The sequence below is a fragment of the Carassius carassius genome, chromosome 37 (genome assembly GCF_963082965.1).
Source record: "Carassius carassius chromosome 37, fCarCar2.1, whole genome shotgun sequence".
Lineage (NCBI taxonomy): Eukaryota > Metazoa > Chordata > Actinopteri > Cypriniformes > Cyprinidae > Carassius > Carassius carassius.
This window is the reverse complement of record NC_081791.1, coordinates 23,216,512-23,238,304: the sequence shown is the minus strand read 5'-3', so window position 1 is coordinate 23,238,304 and position 21,793 is coordinate 23,216,512. Positions and strand designations below refer to the sequence as shown.

The 21,793-nt window shown below is 38.4% G+C and overlaps 1 protein-coding gene across 1 annotated transcript; it reads left to right on the top strand.

Moving 5' to 3' along the window:
- The first annotated feature begins 330 nt into the window (after nt 1–330).
- LOC132118420 (junctophilin-2-like) lies at nt 331–20,175 on the top strand. The gene is made up of 6 exons (XM_059528251.1): nt 331–1,056; nt 3,310–4,129; nt 13,113–13,231; nt 14,509–15,470; nt 16,672–16,768; nt 19,777–20,175. Exons 1-5 carry the CDS (start codon nt 678–680, stop codon nt 16,750–16,752), a joined length of 2,361 nt encoding a protein of 786 aa, XP_059384234.1. The 5' UTR covers nt 331–677; the 3' UTR covers nt 16,753–16,768; nt 19,777–20,175.
- Nucleotides 20,176–21,793: the final 1,618 nt, after the last annotated feature.

The window sequence follows — 21,793 nt, the reverse complement described above, 5'->3', positions numbered from 1 at the left end:
TATTTATTTAGAGTGAGAGGCAACAAAGCTTTAATTGGCATGTTAACATAAAGGCTATAATTTGTCATAAGCAGTAACTATAAAAATAATACAGGGATAATAATAACAGGGATGCAACTGCATCAACAATGTTTAGTATCTTTAAGTTTGAAAGTACACGGTTAAAATAACAGACACGGACTGATATGGACACTGAGCCCAAACCCTGTTCTGCAAGTGATCTGGCAACGCTTTTAAAGGTGCCTGGGTGCTGAGGGGCGATTGGCCTGTATTTTTGGAACAGTGTTGGGATCTGGTAGCCTTGTTGGGACTGCTAAAACATATCCAGGAGCTCCAAGTGCAAAGAGGGGAGGCAGGGAGAGGGGAGAGGGGTGAAAGCCATGAAAGACCACTGGCTCGACAATTCGATTAAATAGATCATTGTAAACTGAAACAATATCATGTAACTAAAAAACCAAACAATCCTCCCTCTCCCAAGCCAAATTCAAACTTTAGCACGCTTGTTTCAGTTCAACATATTTAAGGAATTATGCGCGTGCACGACTATTCTAGAAGTTTAACGCAAGGAAAGGCTCTCCTGGCTCCGTTGGAGTTTGACAGATGGATTTAACAGAGATTGAGCCGTTCATTATTGTTGATTTTTAAAGTCAAAGTTAGTGGTAATTGCTTTAAGTGCGATGAGCGGAGGTCGCTTTGAGTTCGATGATGGCGGGGCTTATTGTGGAGGCTGGGAGGGAGGTAAAGCGCACGGACACGGGATCTGTACCGGACCTAAAGGACAAGGAGAGTTCTCCGGTTCCTGGAATTACGGGTTCGAGGTGGTGGGAGTCTATACTTGGCCGAGTGGAAACACTTACGAGGGGTATTGGTCCCAAGGAAAGCGTCACGGTCTAGGTGTAGAGACCAAGGGACAATGGATTTACAAGGGAGAGTGGACGCACGGATTCAAAGGCAGATACGGGACGCGCATCAGTCAGGCCAGCGGTGCCAAGTACGAGGGCACTTGGAATAACGGGCTCCAGGATGGTTACGGGACGGAGACCTACGCGGATGGGGGTAAGGTCGGAGAATGAACTTTTGTGAGCTGACATTTTAAGCCAGGGGTTAGTATGCAACGCAAGAAGACCTAAAACTGAGAATAGTTGGTGGAGTTCAAAGATTCCGTTTACGTTTCCGATTCATCTTATCGAGTCTGAAATAAGCTACTAAAAGGAAAAGTACACTTCTGTATTTGCATTTAGGCTGCTCTTAGTCCTCACACTGTTGCTAGATTAGAAAAATTAGAAAGATTCTGGATATCAAAAACACATGGGATATATTAGCCTAGATATCAGAAACTGTAGGCCTAGTGCAAAAAAAAAAACTATATATATATATATATATATATATATATATATATATATATATATATATATATATATATATATATATAAACAAAAATAGTAGCATAATACAACATGGTAAGATATTTGATTCATTAAAACACTGACTGAATGAAAAGTGAGTAAAATTTATTCAGTAATCTCTCAGAATGACTCATAAGCGGATTTGATTCATGAGTAGCGTTTGTTCAGTTATTCTTCTAACAAATAATGTTATCTATCAAGCAACACTGTATTTTATTGCTTTAACTGTAGGTTTAGGGTTGGGGTAATCTGACAGGATAGCACAAATAGTCAGAACACAGGTGCTGTGTGACTGTGTTTGGAATGGATTCCTTGATTATAATTTCCTACACAGTATACACTGCAAAATATCTGCCATTTTTATAGTAAGCGAATCTTTGGATATTATACCATAATAAGCATTTCACAGTTGTAGGCTACTCTAGGCGACATGTTTAATTCTGCAGTAGAGATATTCAGACGTCTTGAACATAATATAGTTATATATATAAATATATCGTGAACATAAAAAGTGGTTTTGCATTTTAATAAATTAATAATTAACTTTTGATTTAAATAATGAATAAAAATAGATTTTTAAAAAGAATCATATCATTTAGGGTTGTATGCAGAAAAAAATTCACATCCTGTGCATACTGTACAACAATCTAAAAATAGGATCCAACTCTATATAAACAGTACACAGATATCCTTACATGGCTAAACGATTCCCACGAATACTCTGTTAAAAATATTATAATAATAATAAAAATAATAATTAAATTTAATGAACATTCATTCTTGTTAGTAGTATAAATATGAGCCCTACAATCATGGAACCCTGGTGTTGCCACAGATGGCCTTTTGGGTAAATGCCTATTGCTAAGAAACATTTGCCAGTGAAGAATGGAGGGTGGTTACAAATTAGTGTCACGAATCCTGTTCTTTCTGGACGTGTGGTGTGAGTACAAATAAAAAGGCTCACTGTTGGCCAAGTCATTTTTCTTTTGTTGTGTCACATTAGGCTGTTATGTCCACATATAAAACAGCTTACTGACTTTCCTTTATCTTAATTATTTCAATTTTATTCCTAAATCACCAGTTCTGTCTACTACATAGTATTTTTTTTTAATCAGCATAGTAACAGCATTCTTGTCATTATAGATTTAGATTTATAGATTTACATTTTGCATGTGCACAATGACCTCAAAGTAACAAAGTATGTTAGATGACACAATATATGATTATACAATATTATAATATTTGCAAATACGGCTCAAACTGTGGTTTAATTTTAGTTGAAATTGGTTTCATTTATTGTCATTTATTGTGATTAAATTCATATATTTCGAATTACGAATTATGCAAAATCTTTATCATTGGATTTATCATTCTGGGTGTGACCAGGCCTTTAGTGTCCAAATACATTTTGGGTTCACTGTTTTTTGATAGAGTAGGATGAAATTACACAAATGATCATACAGGTGTCTTCCTATATACTGCATCTATTGAGCTGGAAGCTGAGTCATCACTAAGAGTTAGTGCATCACTGTGTGGATACAGGCACAATAACGGATGCCCTGCCCGTTCCTGAGGACTGATGGATCTCAGACATGTGTTGCATGACCAAACCGGACCCAAAAGCCCCCATGACATAAATAACTGCACGTTTTTTTATTACCCCAGTTAAAGTTAAAATGCCTTTATTTACTTGTTTCACTTCAAAAGAAGTAAACTGATGGACCGGAGACATGTGGATTACTTGTGGATTATTGTGACAATCAGCTGTTTGATTTCTAATTCCAGAGGCACCCATTTACAGCTATTTTTGTGACCTATTCTTTTAAATTAGTGGTGAAAAAATGTGTATTTATGGGTGAACTATCCCTTTACCATTCCCTGACTGATGTCTTTGGCAATATAGGTACCTTCCAGGGTCAGTTCACTGGCGGCATGCGACACGGCTATGGAGTACGCCAGAGTGTTCCTTACGGCATGGCAGCAGTGGTGCGTTCTCCTCTGAGGAACTCTCTGAGCTCCCTGCGCAGTGAACACAGCAACGGGACACTCCTGCAGCAGGACATCCCGGTCATCACCGCCACCAATGCGGCCGGCCAAGAGACTCTGGTCACCCTGCCCATGCCTTTGGGCCCATCTCGTGGCGGCTTCGCCCTCACCCTGCAAGTGGACCCGGATGCGGTCAAGCCCAAAAAGAAAGGCCTCTTCCGGCGTGGCTCGCTTCTTGGTATGCTGAAGAAGTCCGATTCCCACACGTCCCTCTCCAGCAATAAGAGCAAGATCAGCTTTTTACGGAGTGATTCAGCTCTCAGCTCCGCCGCCAGCGATGCCAACTCAACCATCAGCCTGGGTGAGAGTGAAGGGGAAGGTGAAGGTCATGAGTTTCCCCCAGTGGAGTCAGACATTGACGCCACCACTACTGAAATCTACATGGGAGAGTGGAAAAACGACAAACGCTCAGGTTATGGGATCAGTGAACGTTCTAGTGGGCTTAAATATGAAGGCGAATGGCTGAACAACCAACGGCACGGTTATGGATGCACCACTTTTGCAGAAGGTGGCAAAGAAGAAGGCAAATACGTTAACAACATGCTGGTGAAGTCTGTAAAGAAGAGGATGATTCAGCTGAAGGGCACTAAGATCAAGCAGAAAGTGGAGCGCAGTGTGGAAGGAGCCCAGAGGGCAGCTGCCATAGCCAAACAGAAGGCTGAAATCGCCAACTCAAGGTATGGAGTAAATCATTTAACTGCTCACAACAGCTTGTGTTGGATATGGTCGACTGTTATTGCAAGATTAACCCAGACAGAGGTTGGGACTGATCTTGTATCATCTGGAAGTAGGGGGTTTATCCTGCTGCTATTACTTTATACATTATTCCACCTACATGGCAAAACACTTAAATAAAATATGCCATTAAGTGTCAATTTGAGAATATAAAAATATATATAATAAGACCAAAAAGAGAGAAAAAAAGATAATATAAAAATGTTCAAATATAAAAAATAGTACTGTCGTAATTAATTGCATCCAAATTAAATGTTTTTGTTTACATAATATATGTGTATGTATATTTATTATGCATATATAAATACAAATATATAAACATACAGTATATATTTTGAAAATATTGACATGTATTTACACACACACACACACACACACACACACACACACACACACACACACACACACACACACACACACACACATATATATATATATATATATATAATTTATATTACATATACAGTGGTGTGAAAAAGTTTTTCCCCCTTTCCTTTTTTTTTCATCTTTATCACATTTGAATGATTCAGATCATCAAACAAATTGCAGTATTTGAAATAATGATTTAATTTATTAAGAGAAAAAGCTGTCCAAACCTGCCTGGCCCTACGTGTAAAAGTAATTGCCCTATAAATCTAATAATTGGTTGTGCCACCCTTTGCAGCAACATCTGCAATCAAGCATATGAGAAAAGCATTTGTGTTCTTTTTGGTCAGCAGTGGCTTTTGTCTCAGAACTCTCCCATGGATGCTGTTTTTGCCCTATCTCTTTCTTATTGTTGAATTAGAACATTGACCTTAATTGAGGCAAATGGGCCCTGCAGTTCTTTAGATGTTGTTCTAGGTTCTTTTATGACCTCCTGGATGAGTCGTCGTTGCACTCTTGAAGTAATTTTGGTAGGCAGGCCACTCCTGGGAAGGTTCACCACTGTTCCAAGTTTTCTCCATTTGTGGATAATGGCTCTGACCGTGGTTTGCTGGAGTCCCAAAGTCATAGAAATGTTAACTGTTGTTGCTCATCTGTTCTTGAATTTCTTTAGATCGGGGCATGATGTGTTGCTCTTTAAAGGGATACTCCACCCCATAATGACAATTTTGTCATTAATCACTTACCCCCATCTCAATCCAAACCTGTAAAAGCGTTGTTCGTCTTCGGAACACAATTTAAGATATTTTGGATCAAAACCGTGAGGCTTAATAAATGAAATCATAATTTAAAACTGCATTTTGTATTTACTTGCATTATCTTTATGTAATATTAAAATTTGTTTGATGATCTGAATCTTTTAAAAATGACGAATATAAAAAAATTATTTATTTATTTATTTTGGATGCGATTAATTGAGATTAATCGTTTGACAGCACTAATATAAACACTCTGCTTTGGTGATATGCGCAATTCTGTGCGCTGAAACGTATAAGCGTATCTGGAGGGGCAGGTGGCTCGGAAGACGTGGCCAATATGGTTTATCCATTTTGCAAAGCAAACTGGGGGTAAGCAGGCGTTTTCTTCCCTCTTTTATTTTTCTTTTTCTTTGCCATAACTCCACAAGTTTTCCCTCCATCACTTCAGTCCACACTACACGCCGTGTCACCATGGTTTCATTTATGGTTTCGCGCATGCGCAGTGAGGGAAACGCGGACAATCGGTTCGTAGCCCTGCTTCAATTGTGCGATACCTCACGAGAGGCAACCAAAATTTCTGACATGTCAGAAATCCATCCGACCAACTGATTGCTGGTCGGGGGACTCTTGTTTCCCCTTGTACACTGCACGAACACTGCACGACAAACGACGCACGAAAATGCTGAAAATCGTCCTGACCCGAAAAAGAGTCGCACGAGTCAGAATTCGGCTCAAAATTGGATGAAAATCGCACAGTGTATGCCCGGCCTAAGTCTTTTAGAACGGGTTTCTCAAGCCAGGTGGTGCATTAGACCAGGGACTCATCTCCTGACCTGTTTCCAAAATGCATCACAAAGTGCTTGAGAAAGCTGTAAACTAATTCCACATTGCACAAGGTGCAAACAACCTTACGCATGTTTCACACATACTCCGTCTGCAGTGCGTATGTGTTTCGTATTTTTTTATGCACCCATGTTAGCGGATTTCAGCGTTCACGCGGTTGCGGTCCGTCAGTGCATTCCAGGAGCGGTGCGTCTGCAGCAGTGCAGCGATCGAGTATCGGACTGCAAACGCATCCTGTGTGAAAGCACAATGAGTATGAGACCGTGCTGCTTCAGCACCACATACGTAACACACACGGATTGCATATGCACTGCAGACGGAGTATGTCTGAAACAGAAGCAAACCTGGTGGCTTCAGCTGCATCCATGTTTGATGTGGTAATTTCACAGTAGGCATACACACAGGTTTAAAGACTCATTCTCGCCCCCTACAGATTCAGCTAGGTATACGCGCTAAAATAGCAAGGTGAAAGTCATCATAGCTCGCCTAGTATAGACCCAGCTCTCAACCCAACTTTGAGAATAGATTAACGGTGATATATTTTTTATCGCCCGATAAGAGTCTCCCGTTAACGCAGCACGTTAACGCCGATAACGGCCCACCACTAATATTTATATATATATATATATATATATATATATATATAGACAGGTGCAGCTTAAAAATGAATATATGAATGAATATGAAATGAATGAATAGCTAAGGAGAAAAAGAATTGGACTGTTGCTCAGTGGTCCAAAGTCCTCTTTTCAAATAAAGGTAAATTTTGCATTTCATTTGGAAATCAAGGTATGGAGTCTGGTTAAAGACTGGAGAGGCACATAATCCAAGCTGCTTGAAATCCAGAGTGTAGTTTTGGAAGTCTGTGATGATTTGGGGTACTGTGATGTCTGCTTTTGTTGGTCCTTGTGTTTTATCAAGTCCAAAGTCAGTGCAGGCATCTACCAGGAGATTTTGGAGCACTTTATGCTTCCATCTGCTGATAAGCTTTATGGAGATGCTGATTTCATTTGCCAGCAGGACTTAGCACCTGCCCACAGTGACAAAACCACTTCCAAGTGGTTTGCTTACTATGATATACTGTGCTTGATTGGCCAGCCAACATGCCTGACCTGAAACCCATATGGAATCTATGGGATATTTTCAAAAGAAAGATGGTTCCTCAGCAGTGCCACAGGCTGGTCTCTTCAATGTCACACCTCACTGATGCTAGAGTTTGTGCTTAAGGAGCCACGACCAAGTATTGAGTGCATAAATGAACATACTTTAAAGAACTTGAACTGTTCTGTTTTGCAAATCCTTTTTTTGATTGATCTAGAGAAATGTTCTAATATTTTGAGATACTGGATTTGTATATTTATATTAAAATATAAAAATTAAGTATAAATGAATATCTTATTAATATCAAAATATTTATAAAAACTTTAATGGTATCTTAATGATACGAAAATAACTCTAACAACAACTGGTTTCAGCTATAAAAAACAAAAACCGAAACCCTAATATTTTTTTTTACTTATTCAATGAATGAATAAATGCTGCATAAAGGGTTAATTCATCGAAAAATGAAAATTACGCCATAAATTACTCACCCTGAAGTTATGCTAGGTGTATATGACTTTCTTCTTTCAAACAATTTCAGTTGGAGTTATTGTAAAAAATTTTTTTGATCTTTCAAGCTGTTTGATGCAATTCAGCGGGTGTTGCACTGCATCGGTTGTAACAAAGTTACAGTTAGTAGTCATAGTCACAGTTGTAAATGAAGCAGTTCCGGGGGAATGACATATGAGGTCAGCTTTGCACATGCGTTGCTTAGAAGTGATGCACGCGGAAACGCAGTAGAGGGATCAAAACAAAACAATGGCCACTAATTAGAAGTACAAAACGAGGATTTGTAAAGAAGAGTGTCTGAGGATTTAGATATAAGCCAAGAGGAGACTTGATTTCCTTTACTAAAGTAAGGAAACTTTGCTTCCTTTGCTCCTGTTAACAAATGTTGATTTTCACAAGAATCACCGCCGCATGCGCAACACTGACCTCATAAGCCATCAGCCCGAACTGCTTCTGTTTTACAAGCTAGATTAAAGTGATTATTACATTTTGAATATGGATATTTTTCTTACAAACATGCATCGATTCGCTACAGGAGGCCTTTGTTCACCCCCCGGACCCATGTGAGACACTTTTTTTTAATGGATGAGCTTTTATTAAACTTCTCAAGGACCGATGGAGTGCAACACCAGCTTACTTGCATCAAATGGCTTGAAAGATCAAAGGCTATTTTTTAAATAACTCCAACTGAATTCGTCTGAAAGGAGAAAGTCATATACACCAAGGATGACTTCAGGGTGAGTAATTTATGGCTTAATTTTCATTTTTGACTGAACTAACCTTAATACTCTCCACAAACATCGGTTCAGCTAGATTTACCTCTAATTTTCAGAATACACCCCAAATTTTTCTATGATTTGTTATATAACTTTTTTTATGAATTGCTAAATAACTAGTTTATGGTCAATGCTTCCAGAGAGTTGCCTGCCAGAGGATGTGTTTTGTAGGTTTTACACGACAAGAACAACAAAAAAAAACATCCTGATGCCACTTTGGTGTTGGTTTCCAGACAGTCTGTCCAAATGCAAAAACAGACTCAAAGCAGGCCACATGTTCATTCACAAGCTGCTTTCCTATTAATGGCGTCTTGGAGGCTAGGCTGAGCTCTAGACATGATAAAGAGGAGTCTAACACACTGACACTAATAATACAGCTTCCCTCCAGGATAAAATGTTTATATTTCCACACACTCCTGACAGCATCTGCAGTTTATCATTGTGATTCTTATGGTTATAAACAGCGGGCAAATTTCAGGTGCAGTGGCTTTGATAAAATCTTCCCTCCTTGTAAGGAGATGCACAATCCAAAGACAAACAGCCTTGGGTTCTCAGTCATCAGATGCTCGCTTTTGTTGATGCTCATCCCATAAAAATGATTTCAAGCATTATTAAAGACGACAAACTGACAGCGGACCGAAACCAGACTGCACACAGGAAAACGAATGAAACAAAGCACATGTTTCAGGAACAAAAAACAATAATTCATTGTTCTCATTCCTTATACATAAGCAAAACATTTATACCTGCCAGAGTAACATTCAAGTAAAGACAAAAAAGGAGCCTGTTGCTACTAAACAACTAAACACCAATATTCAAGTGTTTTAGCCAGTGCCAGATCATTGTTTGCAGTGGAGAAATTGGATCTTATCATTGTTAGCAATCAGAGACAGACACTGGAAATCAAAACCAACACACAGTTGTCTACAGTGAGCTTGGCAGTAAGTTGTCTGTTGACATTCAGTTGGTCAAAATGGGGATAAGCACAGAAACACGTTTATTCTGCTTCTAAATGGAACCAGTAATGTTAGCTGATTTTATTTTTATTTTTTAAAAGATGCTAAAGTGGGAGAAGTGTGTGTATTATTTACAATATGGCTGACCTAAATTTGGCGAAACATGCAATGCTAGTTAAGGTATTTCTTAATCAAGATTCATGGCCCACAATAGGTTTGTTAAAAATGATCTTAAATAAAATAAAAATAAAGTAGTATAAATAAATAAATAAAATAAAATAACTGTATAAAATACAATTATGTAAAATACAAATGGCATAAAATAAAAAAAGGGTAAAATAGTATAAAATAACACATACCTTTATAAAAAAAAAAGCAACAACTTTAAATTAAATTAAAATAAAATTAAGTAAAAATGGCTACTTTTACCTCATGTGATTCAAAGCCCTATATCTGCAACTCCTCTGTCCTATCTGTACCTTAACACGGACTTCCTTGCCCTCCACCAGTGATAAAAACACAAAAACTCAAAAACAGTGGCCGTGGAGTTTGTTCAGTGGGGTACAGGTGGCAATTAGCCCCTTTGCTCTAATCATAGTGTATTCAGAACAGCAGAGGGTCTTGTGTGGAAGACGAGACTCCTCGGAGGCCGCGGCACCGGGTGTAAATGACGCACATGGGTCTGGTGTCAGAAAAGGAGGCCTGCCTAAAAAAGGAGAGGCACTGTTGCTATATCACAATCACAGGGGAATGCAACAGCTGATAGCCTCTTCTGTCCTCAGCTTCTTTCAGACACTCACACAGACGTACCTGACATAATCTACAACCCTCACATATCTACCAATATATACATAATGATCTGTTATATATGTATATTATACTGAAACTCAATGTCTCTTATTTTCCTATTTGGGACAACAGTACAAAAGGCCTCTTGATGGTATCACATACTGAAATGCGTCAACATTGGTATCGGATCGTTCAGGGATATACATTTTGCCTATCCTGCAAATGAGTGAGGAGACTGGTGGTATACGGATGTACAACACACTACTATGTTCCTGAGCTCAGACATGGCAGATCATTTTATCAGTGACTATCAGACTACATGATTAGACACGATGCTTAAGGAAGTCTTATAGGCTTTTTTAGTGTAATATGGTTGTTTTGCTGTATGTGTATGAATGTACATCTGAATAATGTTTGCCACTCATACTATTATGTAAGTGAAGAAAAAACTAATGAAAGAGAATTTAGTTCAGATAGTATGTCTACATTAGACTGTTGTTCCATATAGTGAACTCTTATTCATCTGCATTCTCGAGCAAGAATGATTCTGTCATTCATTAATTTCTCTAATGTTAAAGGCTATCAGAAGTCATGTAAAGGGCCAGATGTTATGTCAGCTGATAAATGATGGGGGACAACACCATCACAAAAAAGGCTGACATATCATGCAATGTAAATAAGCAAGTAAGTAAGTATAAATAAATAAATACCACACAAAAAGATGAAATATTTATCTTTCATTCATTTGTAACACAATCCAATCCAAACAAGTCTGGATACAAAGTAAATTCTCACATGAGAAACGCTGTTTGATCAAAGTTTAATCAAAGTTTCTAAAACTACATGTGCAAATGTTCTAGATTTATGATGCAAAATATCAAAAACATGCAAAATAACAAAATCTGTAATGGGATTTGCAAACCTACAGCTCAGAATATTTTAGTAGTACTTTTCATTTGGTGATTGAGTTTTATTATTTTAACATCACTACAACACACTCTGAATGTATGCTGAAAATGCCATTTGACAAACATTCAACCTAATAATAGAACAATTCATTCCTGCACTGAACAGGTTAGAAGTCGAAAGCATGCTTTTAAACATTATTTTCTATTTATTATAGTTGTTTTTTTTTTATTGTAGAGCAATATTAAGAAATATTCCTATTATGGATATTCATTTCAGCAAGTATTCATGAAAGCACCTGCCAATTCCTTAATGCAGACATTACTGTAAATGTATATCTATGAAATACAGTACCACTGGGAGGGTCTGAACTTTTCTAAGCGTTCCACTGACAGCCAGCTTCAGTACAGTCTCGGGCTATTTTGAACACAGGATAACATTACAGGATGGAAAATATCACAGAGTAAATACTACATTGCTTTTTTTAATCTAACTGACAAACAAAAAGCTGAAAACAAAAAGTTTGCTTACTTCATACATTAAGATACAGCACTTATGCTTACTGTAAATGCAAAAAAGTATGCATATGAGGTAAAAAGTATTTGTCATCAAGTTACGCAGCTGAAACTAAGGTTCTATGGCTTGCACTGTAATTTTGCAGAGCAGTAATTCCTAATGTGACCAACAACAATACAGCACATGAATAATTTAGCCCATGAATAATTTTGCATGACTGAATTTAATCAATGCATGCGGTAGAGAATAAAGTGTGGTCTTCTCTAAAGCGGCGTCATAGCACAGCAGTTCTCATCTCTCACTATGAGGTGCAGGGTGTTAAAAGAGTGATTTATTTTAATTCCAGCTCAATGGACGAAGAGGACACCCTCTTCTGCTATAAATAACCTCTTGCCATACGACCCCCAACACACTTCTTCCTCCCGTGTTTAAGTCAAACACACTACGAGCAACCCAAACTCTTGCAGCTCTAGGGCGAGTGGGGTTTCTCTCTGGAACATTCTTCAGCATTGTTGTTGCTCTGCTGAGTTCCTGCACTGTCTGGCATGGATACTGCATGGGATTCTTAAGAGCTGAGGGGATGTTAACATTGCTTTTTATAGGGCAGACAACTGCTAACCACTCTCTCCAAATAAAGATGAGATGGGATGTCTTGAGTTGCTCTGGTTCTACAAGAAAGATATGGGAAAAATATGCTTTTAATAAAAATGAAAAAAAAAAGTTTTTTTCTCTCACAGTCAAGAACCGCCAGTATGTTTGCTACACTATAACAGTAAACTATTTAATCTAATTTCAAAAACAAACAGAGCTTTCTTTTAATAGTGCTCCCCCGAAACACTGCCACAACATACATATTAAATTTATGCATCTGTTGTGGACAGGTGTAACGTAAAGTACTTATGAATTTCTATTTTGGTTTTATTGATACTATAGAAATGCTCTGTGCTTATGGCTCAACTGGTAGCACATTACTAACAAATCCAAAACCATGAGTTCAGTTCCCAGGGACAACAAGGTATAACTCTGATTTAAAGAAATAGGTAAACAACTGTATGTAAATATTAAACACACAAAATATAATATATTATTTGATTTACTTTTAAATTAAATAGATTTCATTTACTTTTATGGACCGGGGTGGAAGATCACTTCATTTTCCAGACTGTATTACCGGTGTTGAATTTCTATGAATAACAATTCAGTAAATTCTTCTTCCTACATTCCAATTTATTTTCCAGTTGGGTGTTGAAACTTCAATTCAAATTCACTCTCATGAACTGAAAGTAGAAAATATGTTTTCACACCTTTTGATGCTCTGAATCTGAAATCACATCCATTTCTGACCACTTATTTCCCAGTATTTGATTTAAAGCCTCTGACTACATGGCTTTTCCCTCTTCACAGAACAGCTCATGCCAAAAGCAAAGGAGACGCCGCAGACCAGGCCTCCATAGCCGCTAACAATGAGTCTAGTATCGCCCGTGTGGTTGCCAGAGAGCTCTCTCCCTCCTTCCATCAACCAGGTAGGTAGAAGACTTCATTGTTTGCTGAATATATATCAACAGAGGCCAAAGGAACAGGGGCTGGTTAAGATCCTCCCGGTCCAGTGAGCGTCTGTTTTAGTGGAGGTTGTAGCTCAGAGAAGTAAATGCAGCAGGAATGCTTGTTAATCCAGACATAAATTCAGATTTACAGTACAGCAACATTCATCACAGAGCAATCTATGTGCTGTTGATGTCTTCAGCCCTTAAAGCGCACATGTAAACATCTCTGAGTGTCTGAAACGGGATTAGATTGCTAGGATCCCATACCATGTTCCTGTGTCTGTCCATCTGAAGGGCACTGCTAAGCTCTTGACGGTTTTATTTTGGCACATTCTGTCTCCAAAATCTTAGATTAAACTGTAGACGAGCATAACAAAACGTGTTATTATAGTTCATTGCTTATTTTAATAATAATAATACATGGGATGGTAGGCTGCATTTGTTTTTGACGAGGCTATTAAATTTCATCTTTCATCTTGAAGTATAGCATTATTATTTTGTCCCTGAGTGGTTGCATTCTTGGCCTCTTACAGCTAGCCATAAAGTGAAACTGAACAAGTTATTCAACACCCTAGTCTTGCATTTTAGTGATAAATATACAGCACAGGGTTCTTTGCTCTTTTGTGAAAAGAAATGTGATGATGTGTCAGAGATAGACAGACAGTGAGACAACAAATTTAAATATAGACACTCAAATATATGAATGCATACACAATTACCTCATAACTGTCAGCACTTGTAAGTATTTTAATACATTTTAATCATTGTACAGCCAATTCTATCATCCACACTGATAATATATTTGAGCATGAATCTGAGACACAGCAAAAACAGGCAAAAAGATAAAGATTTTAAATGTTAAAAAAATAAAAAAAATCAATCTGAATAACACAAATAAAAATAACAAACCACACAAAAAACCCACCAAGAGATTACTTGTTCTTTTGGCCATTGTAAATATAAAAGTGATTACACTTAAAGTCACATAAGCACTTCAGTCATATCAGTGACTAGAAAAAGGTGTTTTATTCTACACAAGAATAATAACACAATGTAAAAAAAAATCAGCAGAGAGCCTCATGCAGTTATATTGGTTGTTTAGGAACACTGCAGTGTAATTAGTGCACCTTTGAAACTATCAAAAATCATTGTATTTGTATATATTTCAGTGTTAAATCATAATCAGAGAGTATCAGTCTTGTCTACAGAACCTAAAGTCATTTCTAATAAAGCATGCATTACATGATGTCCCTCAGGTCCCGAGTATATGAAAAAACGAGCCTTGCAGGAGGTTGCTGAGAGCAATGAGAATGCAGACACAGGGATGCACGAGCCCTTGTTAGCTGAGGATTCCCTACCAACACCCCTGGAGCGCCCATTCATGGATGAGATGAAAAGTCTAAGACCAAGATCCACCTCTGCACGCACCCCTTCACCCACCCCAGTCATCGTCCCTCACGCACCCAGCAAGGAAGATACAAACCTCTTGAGCACTGGCAGCTGGAATGGACATAAGGCCAGTCGGGGCAGTGGTAGCAGAGGTAGCAGTCGAGCAGGAAGTAGGCCAAGCAGTCGACCCACCACCCCTTCTTTCACTCCTGCCATTGCTCCTGCTTCAGATGCCGCTCCGGAGGAGCATTCTGCTCCCAGCAGCAAGGTCCCAGCCCGTACCCCTAGCCGCCAGAGTGCCAAAGCTGAGCAGGGATCGGACCTGGAAATCAAAGCCCTGCAGAAAATGGACTCAGAGTCAAGAGCAGCAGAACCTGCCCCTGCTGCTACGCCAGTAAGAACCAACCTCGTCCTTACCACAGACGAAGATGAACCACCTCCCCGTCCTGCCCCCAAGCTATCCTTCAAAGCAGTCACACCAGAGCCAAAGGGAGCTGAAGTCAAACACAGAGCTGAAACAAGGGAGCCTGTAAATGAGCGTCCAGCTTCGATGACAGAAAGCAAGCCTGAGTCTAGGACAGAAGTCAGGGAGGAGAAGAAATTAACTAACAGAATTGAGCCTAAAACTTCACTGAAAAGAGAACCAAGCCCTGCCCCAAAAGCTGCATCAAAGCCTGAGCCCAAGTCAGTGCCTAATCCAGAACCTAAACCTGTGGTAAAGCCGGTTGCTAAACCCATTGCCAAGGTCGAGGCCAAAACTGAGATGAGGCAGAGGTCTATTGTGAAAGCCCCTAGTGAAACGAGACAAGAGCCTCTGGAGCTAGATGAGGTAAGGATAACAAACCAAACCTTATTAATCTGATTACAGGTAACATCTCAATTGGTCATTTCAATTGATTTTTGAATCACATGAAACATCCCAAAGACTGCAGTCAGCAGACACACATTTCAGATTTGCGTAGCATAACAAAAATGAATCAAAATCACTTTTTACAACCTTTTCTGCATGTATGTAACTATAAGTCTTGTTAGATTTCCTAAGGAAAAAAGAAACAATTCATTCCTTATCTTTTTTGTTTCACTCAGTCCTACCTCAAAACCCTTTCTAAACCTGTTGGAACAGCTTCTATTTGTCCTTAGATTCGTATATTTTGAATAATCAGAGCCCCGTTATCTTGCATTAATAAATTAATCTCAATTTATTGTACAGTACAGTGCCCCTTCTATCTTAGCTTCAGATGTCCTCCCAATGGCCCAAGTTATTAAAAAAGCTCATTCTTCTAAGTTTTTGAGTGGACTGGAACACACTGCTCTGGAATACCAGCAGATTGTGTTCCTTGACATACTGCCCTGGTTCTCTCACCACATTTTTCACAATCAAGCATATCTATACAAGGCTGAACCATCAAAATTACAACTTCTCACCTTCAGAGAGCCCTTGCAGTCCATCAGATACCCAGTATCACGTTGCATCAAAGCAGCATCCCGTGGCTCACTGATTATGGCATGGAAGAAAAATTATTTGCAATGCATAGCAGCACTACCTCTTGCAATTGAAAAAACAGGCATTTTATTTCTATGGTTCCTCTAAAGCAGGGGTATTCAGTCCTGCTCCTGAAGGGCCAATCTCCTGCAGAGATAAGCTCCAACCTACCAAAACACAAAATTCCTAGCATTAAAAATCCTAGCATCAAGAAACTTGAGTAGTTGGTGCAGGTGTGTTTAATTAGGAATTAAACTCTGCAGGATAGTGGCCTTCCAGGAGAAGGACTGGACACACTGGCAGCAATGTTCAGTCCCACTCCTGAAGGGCCACCTTCTTACCGAGTTTGGCTCCAGCACACCTGCCTGGATGTTTCCAGTAGGCCTAAGGACTTAATGTGCTGAGCCTGGTGTAAGGGTTGGAGTTGACTCTGATGTAAGTGGCCTTTGAGCAATTGCACATGTAAATACCACCTAGAGCACCATCATTTAAATATTTTACTTTGGACAATAGACACTAACAGCTGTGAACACTTTTTTTCTCTTAGAGGCCAAACACGATTATGATCTGCATGGTTATATTCCTGAACATTGGTTTGGCAATTCTTTTCGTTAACATCCTATCTTGAGACGACAAAGCCTAAGGTAAGCTGCCACCCTATATCCTGCATTTTTTCTTGAGTGAATTTCATTTAAGGGTTAGTTCACCCAAAATGAAAATTAGCCTATGCTTTACTCACCCTCAAGCCATCTTAGGTGTATATGACTTTCTTCTTTCAGACAACTTCAGTCTGAGTTATATTAAAATTGTCCTGGCACTTCTAAGCTCTATCATTGTAGTGGGGGGGGTGTTTCTGTTCAACGGTCCAAAAAAAAATTAAATAAAGGGCGCTCATCCGTATTAAAACATGCCTCACACGGGGGGTTAATGAAGGCCTCCTGTAGTGAATCCATGCATTTTAGACAGAAAAATATCCATATTTCAAATGTAATAAACACTTTGCTATCACTTCCGCTATCTGTAATATGAGGAAGCGTGATTAGTGACGAATGTGGAGAAATTAATTAGAATTAATTATAAGCACAAAACAAGGATTTGTGAAGAAAAATGTTGGCGGATTTTGATATAAGCCAAGAGGAAACAGTTTTTCCTTTTCTAAAGTAAGAAAACTTTGCTTCCTTAAACTCATATACTTAAAAGAGTATATGTCAGAGGCGCACGCCATGCCCTTCAGATGGACAGACACAGGAACATGGTTCCTAGCAATCTAATCCCGTTTCAGACACTCAGAGATGTTTACATGTGCGCTTTAAGGGCTGAAGACAGTAACAGCACATAGACTGCTCTGTGATGAATGTTGCTGTACTGTAAATCTGAATTTATGTCTGGATTAACACATACATCCTATGTCATCCTATACTGTAAAAAGCAACATCCTTCGGATGAGACATTAAACCGAGGTCTGGACTCTCTGTGGTCACAAAAAATCCCAGGATGCCGTTCGAAAAAGAGTTGGGGTGTAACCCCGGCATTCTGGCCAAATTTGCCCATTGGCCTCTGACCAACATGGCTTCCTAATCATCCCCATACACTGATTGGCTTCTTCACTCCTTCTCCTCTCCAACAATGAGAAGGTGTGTGGTGTGTGTTCTAGTGCAATATGGCTGTCGTCGCATAATCCAGGTAGATGCTGCACACTGGTGGTTGAGGAGATTCCCCCGTTCCATGTAAAGCATTTTGAGTACCCAGAAAATTGCTATATAAATGTAACAAATTATTAATTATTATCATTATCTGCGGGAATGCTTCTGCATACGACAGTCAGCAGAAGTGAGAGAAAAGTGTTTATTATGTTTGAAATATGGATATTTTTCTTACAAAAACGAATGGATTCGCTACAGGAGGCCTTTATTCATGCCCAGGGGCGGGTCTACGTGGTGGCCAGGAAATTCGACTGGCCACCCCAGGTGCCCCCCCTATAAGATGTCTTGTGATTGGTTCATTTTATGGCCAATCAGTTTATAGTCTCTATTGAAGTTCGTGAAGTGCAGCAACGTCAGAGAAACAACGCTCGTCGCAGACGTGGACTTCTACTTTATGAAGTGTGGGAAGTCGAGACACTAGTGATGGGAAACTCGGATCATCATACCGACTCTGACTTTTGAGTCGCGTTCAGCAAAAGAACGAATCTTTTTTCAAGTCATTTCGTTCATTTTAGCAAAATGTAATTAAAATGTTACGTGTTACTTCCCCAACACATCTAGTACTTACGCAAACGTTGATCATACTACAAACAATACAAAACTAAAATGCTATAAAGATACAGAAAAGATTCATTAATTCTTTACCTGGGTCTTCAGTCTGTAATTAACTCACCTCTTGTCTGACAAGTCTTCGGGTTCAAATCATTCCTTAATCACGTGACAGATCCATGCGCTATTTCTGACATTTCTGTTACTGTGTTTTTGTTACTGACATTACTGTTACTGTGAAGAATCGTTCAAGAACGACACATCACAAGACACCAAACAAAGAGCTGGTAGGAAACCTTTATGTATGGTTTAATATGTTTGTATGGTTTTCTCAGATCAATGTTTTTACCCCGTCAGGCTCTGCTCGCGTTGGTGGTGGTTGATTTTAATCGAATGTTCAGTCAACGTTTAATAAAACACAATAAAAGTAAAATACGCTGGGCGCTATCAAACAATAAACACTGTCATAGTGATTTGCATATTTTGTATCAGTTTATTTTGTGACAGTGACCACATAGCAAGATTGCAGCAAATGACAATATGCACAGAATGTTCCATAATAATAATAATAATAATTGTCTGGTGACACGTTACTTGTTAATGCATGAGAGTAAGTCAGTTAGATATGTTAGTCAGTTAAATTGTCAGGCCTAACTTAGTCATTTACACGTGAAATGACATGGATCCATTCTGTAGATTTCATTCACAATTTGAAATTTTTTATTTGAGATTGATAATAACAGACACACATAAGTGTTTCTTTTGAAGGCAGGGAAGAGAGCAGTGCCAAGCCATGAAAAGAAGTAAAGATATAGGGAGTTTCCTCAAATAAAAAAATAATTTATTCTCAAATTTAACTTAATGGATATATACAGGGATGACAAAAAACTAAATTAATCAAAAATGTGCTTTATTACTGCATTTGTTTACAAGTAACTTTATTCAAATAAAAAAACATAATAAAATCAATAGGATTTACGTAATATACTGTAGATTTTAGCATTTTTTTGGTCACTGGCGGCCACCTCATTTGGAGGCAGTGCCCCAGCATGACCCCCCCCCCCCCCACTGAAAATGCTCTAGACATGCCCCTGTTCATGCCCCAGAGCCGTATGAGGCACATTTTATTATGGATGCGCACACCTTATTTAACATGTTTTGGACTGTTGAACAGAAACACCCGCTCACTACAGTGATAGAGCTTAGAAGTATCCATGACAGTTTTTAATATAACTCAGATTGCATTTGTCTGAAAGAAGAAAGTCATAGGATGACTCGAGGGAGAGTAAAACACAAGCTAATTTTCATTGCTGGGTGAACTAACCCTTTATGTGCAACTTAATACTTACTTTTTTCCTTGTAAAATCACTGTGGGTATTATTTCACACATCGTTTTCTAGCCAAAACCATCCAGGTGAAATAAACTACCGTGGGGAGCTGTGAGGATGCACTGCACTCCATTAACGGCTCTGTTGTTGCATTATCCAGTTTCAGACCAGCCCTCCTGAGCTACTCTAAAGTTGGTTACCATCTGTAATTGGACCGAGTGCTCCCAAATGATCAGTGTGTCTCAGTACCTGAACATTATAAAGCATTTGTGCACATTTGCTTTGTTTGTGGAAGATATGCTGCATTTAACAGTTCTGCTAAAGTCTAATGCAGGTGAAACTGAATCATCTATAAGGGCTAATTGTTATGTACATTCACAATCACGTCACATATCCTATAGAGCAGAACATGTCACTTGGCGTGTAACATTCATCTTTGGAGAATAAACAAATAGTTATGACATTATGAAATGGGTCCGTACAGTTTTTTTTTCTTTTCAATGGCTAGAACAAACATAAAATCCACCATTGCACCAGGTAGTGTCATGCTTCATAATCTCAGATGCTGTATGCAAAATGTCTTAAAGTCTCGCCTGCATGACAAATAGCAACATGGATGAACAATTAAAATATGTAGTTGCTAAAAAAAACTTATAGTATTTTCCATAACGGAAGTTCTACAATATAGTGGAATACTTGCAACAAAAACTTGAAATTAGAAAATGAGGTCTATGAAGATGTAACATGCTTGATTTTTTTAAGCTGAAGCATCCCTATAGAGATGGTCTCCACAAATTAGTGTGAGAGTTTTTAAACGAATCTAAACATACCACTATTTTTGAATGGAAAAAGAAAAGTATGTTGTGGCTTACTAACTGTTGTACTGTGAATTTGTGAGGGTTCTTCAGCATTTTTCTGCCTGTACTAGACATAAAACAGTATGCAAGAGATTTGAGAATGTTCAAACTAGATTGTGCAAATGTACATGTCCCATAATTTTATGCATGTGTGCACATTAGAATGTTTTTGTAAACTTCTAATTTATTAACTTTATCAAAGCAATTCATGGTTTTAGCTAATTTAACCCTCATACAGTAGTCTATTACCTCAAATTTGAAAAGGTCTTATAGAAAATATTGTTAACTGTCCAAAATGTTATTTATTGAATAAACAAAGGGGTTTTAACATTTTATCTAGAATAACAAATTAAGTTGATTCTGATTAGGTGTTTACAAGTCCTATTTCACCTAAAAAGCAGATATTAGCCACTAGTTTCTTATGGCTTTGAAATCACTAGACATGCAAGTGCTATTTTCACTACTTTGCAACATTAAATGTTTAAACATGTTCTTCATCTATTAGTATCAGCGATATGACTTTCAAATGTGTTACATTTAGCTAATAAACACATAGCATTCAGCATGGTTGATGCATTGCATTACTTCAGATTTTCCTGCAAATTTCCCTCTTTTCACATGACTGTTAAGTTTCTTGTGTTTCAGCACTCAAAATCATGAATGGAGTCATTACAATAAAAGAAAATGCACCACACAATTTTAATAAATGTTTTCAACTGCACAACTGTCATTCTCTTTACTTTTAGTGTTAAAACATGCATTACACATTCACCTTTATCTGCGGTTTAAACTTCAATTTACAGCCCAGAACCACTAAATGTCTATTTGCACTGTATATTCTCTTGTCTAAGAAGAGGCAGACTAAGGGGGAACAAAGAATATATATTTAAACTCCACCTGTCCAACAGCTTGACATATTCTCCTGACAAGGTCTGAATGCCAGGCCCAATTTTAGATTAGGGTGGTACATAGGCCTTTTCTAACACCATTTACTCTGAAACATGGGAAGAATATTTCACTCAGATAAAGTGGCAATTCATCAACACTTATACATTAGCTTAGGCAAACAGAAAGCCTACAAGAAAGATATCAATTAACATTTAATCGCCCTGCTGCAGTGTTCCACATCAGCCAGATCGAGCACCACTGAGACTAGAACAGCCATTTGTAAAGCAATACTGCCCTCTGCATTCAACACAGAGAGCTCACATTCAAAATATCACTGCAGTGCA

Bases quoted from the DNA above. Each gene is read 5' to 3' on its own strand.
- LOC132118420 (XM_059528251.1), top strand. From the start codon at position 678: ATGAGCGGAGGTCGCTTTGAGTTCGATGATGGCGGGGCTTATTGTGGA. The intron at 4,130-13,112 runs GTATGGAGTAAA...CCCTCTTCACAG, and splicing joins GCTGAAATCGCCAACTCAAG to AACAGCTCATGCCAAAAGCA. The intron at 13,232-14,508 runs GTAGGTAGAAGA...GATGTCCCTCAG, and splicing joins TCCCTCCTTCCATCAACCAG to GTCCCGAGTATATGAAAAAA.